At 44.9% G+C, this 3,431-nt stretch overlaps 1 protein-coding gene across 1 annotated transcript; it reads left to right on the top strand.

The window, feature by feature from the left end:
• Positions 1 to 2,080: 2,080 nt before the first annotated feature.
• On the top strand, positions 2,081 to 2,977 carry LOC308302437 (beta-galactoside alpha-2,6-sialyltransferase 2-like; the record flags this gene model as incomplete). The annotated part of the gene is made up of 1 exon (XM_080746691.1): positions 2,081 to 2,977. The coding sequence occupies one exon, from the start codon at positions 2,081 to 2,083 to the stop codon at positions 2,975 to 2,977; it is 897 nt and encodes a 298-aa protein (XP_080602817.1).
• Between the last annotated feature and the right edge of the window lie 454 nt (positions 2,978 to 3,431).

The following is a 3,431-nucleotide window of genomic DNA, read 5'->3' as shown; positions in this document are numbered from 1 at the left end:
TTGGCTTACTGACAACAAACTGTCTACACCAGGGGTCTTCAACAGGGGGTCCGGGATCCCTAGGGGTCCTCAGAGTTACTACAGGGGGTCCTCCAAATCTTGTGTGATAGAAACTTGTTTTTTCCCCCTTTTTTATATTAACCACTTGAACCTATCCACGAGTTTCCAACACCCCATAGTGCATTGCGCAGACGTCTGCACCGAGCTTCCGCCGCCGATTTACAAGCTCACAACGGGTTGCATCTGCGACGCGACGTGAGCTTGTATGTCTGCTGTTAAACCCGGAAGTTTGGTCCTGATAGTCTCCAGTAAACTCCCGGGGAAACTTGTGGATAGCATCCATATTCTGAGAACTTTAGACAAAAATAACAGATCTATAAGCTCACAACGCCTCGCAGCGCGAGGCGTTGTGAGCTTGTAGATCGGCTATTTTTGGCAAAGAGCTTTGGAGGGGGAAAAGAGCAGACTAAGTACAGTGAAAAGTCAAGTTTATTAAGTATTGACGGTTCAAGTGGTTAAATATCTGAAAAGCCACATTAACATGAATCTAAAATATACTGATGATCGTGCTGTCAAACAATGAAACTATATGGAATCAGGTTGTGGGGGTCCCTGCTTCATCTCTCTCTCAACTAAGGGGTCCTTGGCCTGAAAACGTTGAAGACCCCTGGTCTACAACTTGGTAAAACAGAATCCATTCTTTTTGGGACCAGACATTCTCTGAGTGAGATAAATGTAAACGATTTCAAGGTCAAAGTTGATGACACAGTAATCTTTAGCAAGGAAGAGATTACCTATTTGGGCTGTATTCTTGGGCTGTAACACTGAATGTAATTATATTTCCGTGTCCCTCCTTGATTTCTTTGTGAACTTTGGTGTCCGTGAAATTTGAATTATTAAGAAAATGTTGTTCTCTGTGTTCAATCAATCACCCAATAAAAATATAATTATATACCGTAATTGCTGGACTATAAGCCGCACCAGCTAAATTTAGAACAAATAACAAATGTTTACATATGTAAGCCGCACCTGACTATAAGCCGCAGGTGTCCTTCCTTCTTCCTGCCAGAGCGCCCCTGGTGGCTGTTAACTGTAAAAATCTATATATAAATTATTGTTAAAGACCATTGTAAAACTAACTAACTGGCCGTTAGCTGTAAAAATCTCTATATAAGCCGCACCTTTGTATAAGCCGCAGGGTTCAAAACATGGGAAAAAAGCCGCGGCTTATAGTCCGGCAGGGTTCAAAACATGGGAAAAAAGCTGTGGCTTATAGTCCGGCAATTACGGTAAATAAAAAGGTTGGGCAAACCTACAAAATACAATACCTAGACAAGACAGGCAAAGTCTGTGAAGGTTTGTGGTTTCCTCATCCTCACGTTGCTCATGCTGCAAGTAGAGAGCGGAAGAAAGCACGTAGACCATACATTTGCAACTGCGACACGTTTAGCGATTGTAAACTTTTTAGCTACTTATTCGTGACAGTAGAATGATGGAGTGGAACATCAATTTAAGAAATACTGTAAGTTACGTTCAAATATGGAGATAAGAGGTTTCTGTCGACAGCAACAATTTGCAATGTGGAAGTGAGAGTGAGTGTGGAAATACAACGGCCCCCATATCATCAAAGTTGCCCAAACCTGACTCTCAAATTTCAGATAGAAGCAGCAGCAAGTAACAAACAGAAAAGAATATAGAACTTAAAGGAAAGGTTGGCAAAAAAAGGTGTAAGCCCTGCTGAAAAGGGTACAAGGTACGTGTAAGCTTTTGCTTTTGTGTGTGCTATTATTCTATTAATTTCTGTCGATTTCTGTTTCTGTTTTATTGTTTATTGTATTGTTTAAAACGCAGGTGTTTAATGTGGTTCTGTTTTGTTGACTTTTCAGCTTTTACGTTAGCTTTATGGAAATGAATCCCATTGTAGGCCTACTACCGGTCTAAAAGTGTGACCATCATTCGGCTGGGTGTGCTACAGTAGGAGTTCAATATGAGGAAGTGTTATAAGCTGATGCTGGCGGTGATCCTGGTTTGGACTCTTGCGGGAATATCGTCTTGGATTCTCCTTTTCCCGAATGCATTCATGGCTAATGCGGAACAGTACCATGTAGAAATAAATGGAACCCGCAGGCTCGCCACGAGCCCAAAGGAGCTACTGTGTGAACTGAAGGCCCGGGCCAGGCTGAGGACAGTGGATGGATCAGAGCATCCCTTCTCCTCGCTAGGCTGGTCCCGTCTGGTGCCCTCCGTTCCTCTGGAGCGGCTCCACAGACGGCAGGAGAACCAAAGCAGCTTCAAGTCCTGCGCTGTGGTGGCCTCGGCCGGGGCCATGCTGCACTCAGGACTAGGCGAGGAGATTGATTCCCATGAAGCGGTTATGCGGTTCAATCACGCACCAACAGAGGGTTACGAGAAAGACGTGGGAACCAGAACGACTTTTCGACTCATTAACGAACAGATTCTGTATAAGCCTAAATTTCGATTCAAGACCAGCTCTCTCTACCACAGCGTCACCCTGGTGACCTGGGAAAAAGCCCCTTATGACCTCAACCTGACCAAGTGGTACGCCCATGGAAAACTGTTCAGCCCGTATGTAGAGCGCCGCAGGCTGGACCCTGGTCAGCCCTTCTACGTGCTTCACCCCAGCTACGTCTCGCAGCTCTGGCAGGAAATCCAGGGAAACACACAGGAGAACATTCAGCCCAACCCGCCTAGCTCTGGCTTCATCGGCATCCTTGTGATGATGGCGCTGTGCGATGAAGTGCACGTGTACGAGTACATTCCCTCCACGAGGCAGACGGCACTGTGCCACTACTTTGAGGATGTCTACGCCATCGCCTGCTCCCTGGGCGGAGAGCAATGGTGGCACCCCCTCGAATTTGAGAAGCAGTTGATCCGGCGAATCAATACAGGCTCTGAGACTGACCTCAGAAGAGGCAGGGTGACACTTCCTGGATTCAGTGCAGTCAACTGTGAGTGACATCTGAGATATGACATACTGTTACGCTCCTTCAGGTAGGACCAAGGCTCAGGGACAGAACTTAAAGACCCAGTGAAATGGCTATTTTGGGTATTTTATTTTGAGGTTTCAGTCTGAAAAGGAAGCCTGTGTGTTTCTGAACCAATCAAAAGGGACCAGCCCTTCAGGCGATGGAGTGTAATATCTGAGTCATGTGATGCCTAATGTTTTGTTTGTAGCCTTCATTAGCAAGGCAGAGAAACACGACCAGGCTACCTCTTGTACAGAATGTTTGTTACCAAGTTGCTTATTATTCTAACCTATAATGTTTTCAGATACATATTTTATTGTGCTCATTAAGTTTACAATGAGTAATAGTTTGGACGTCATCTTGAATGAGATTCAAAACGGAGTAGCTCTATAATTAAAAACAGCTGTGTTTGGAGGAATGCCAGCAATGGGAATCAGGTGAATG

The sequence above is a fragment of the Nannobrachium achirus genome (assembly GCF_963921795.1).
Source record: "Nannobrachium achirus genome assembly, chromosome: 17".
Taxonomy (NCBI): Eukaryota; Metazoa; Chordata; class Actinopteri; order Myctophiformes; family Myctophidae; genus Nannobrachium; species Nannobrachium achirus.
Note: the sequence above shows the minus strand (reverse complement) of the source record. Positions and strands in the feature narration are given on the sequence as shown.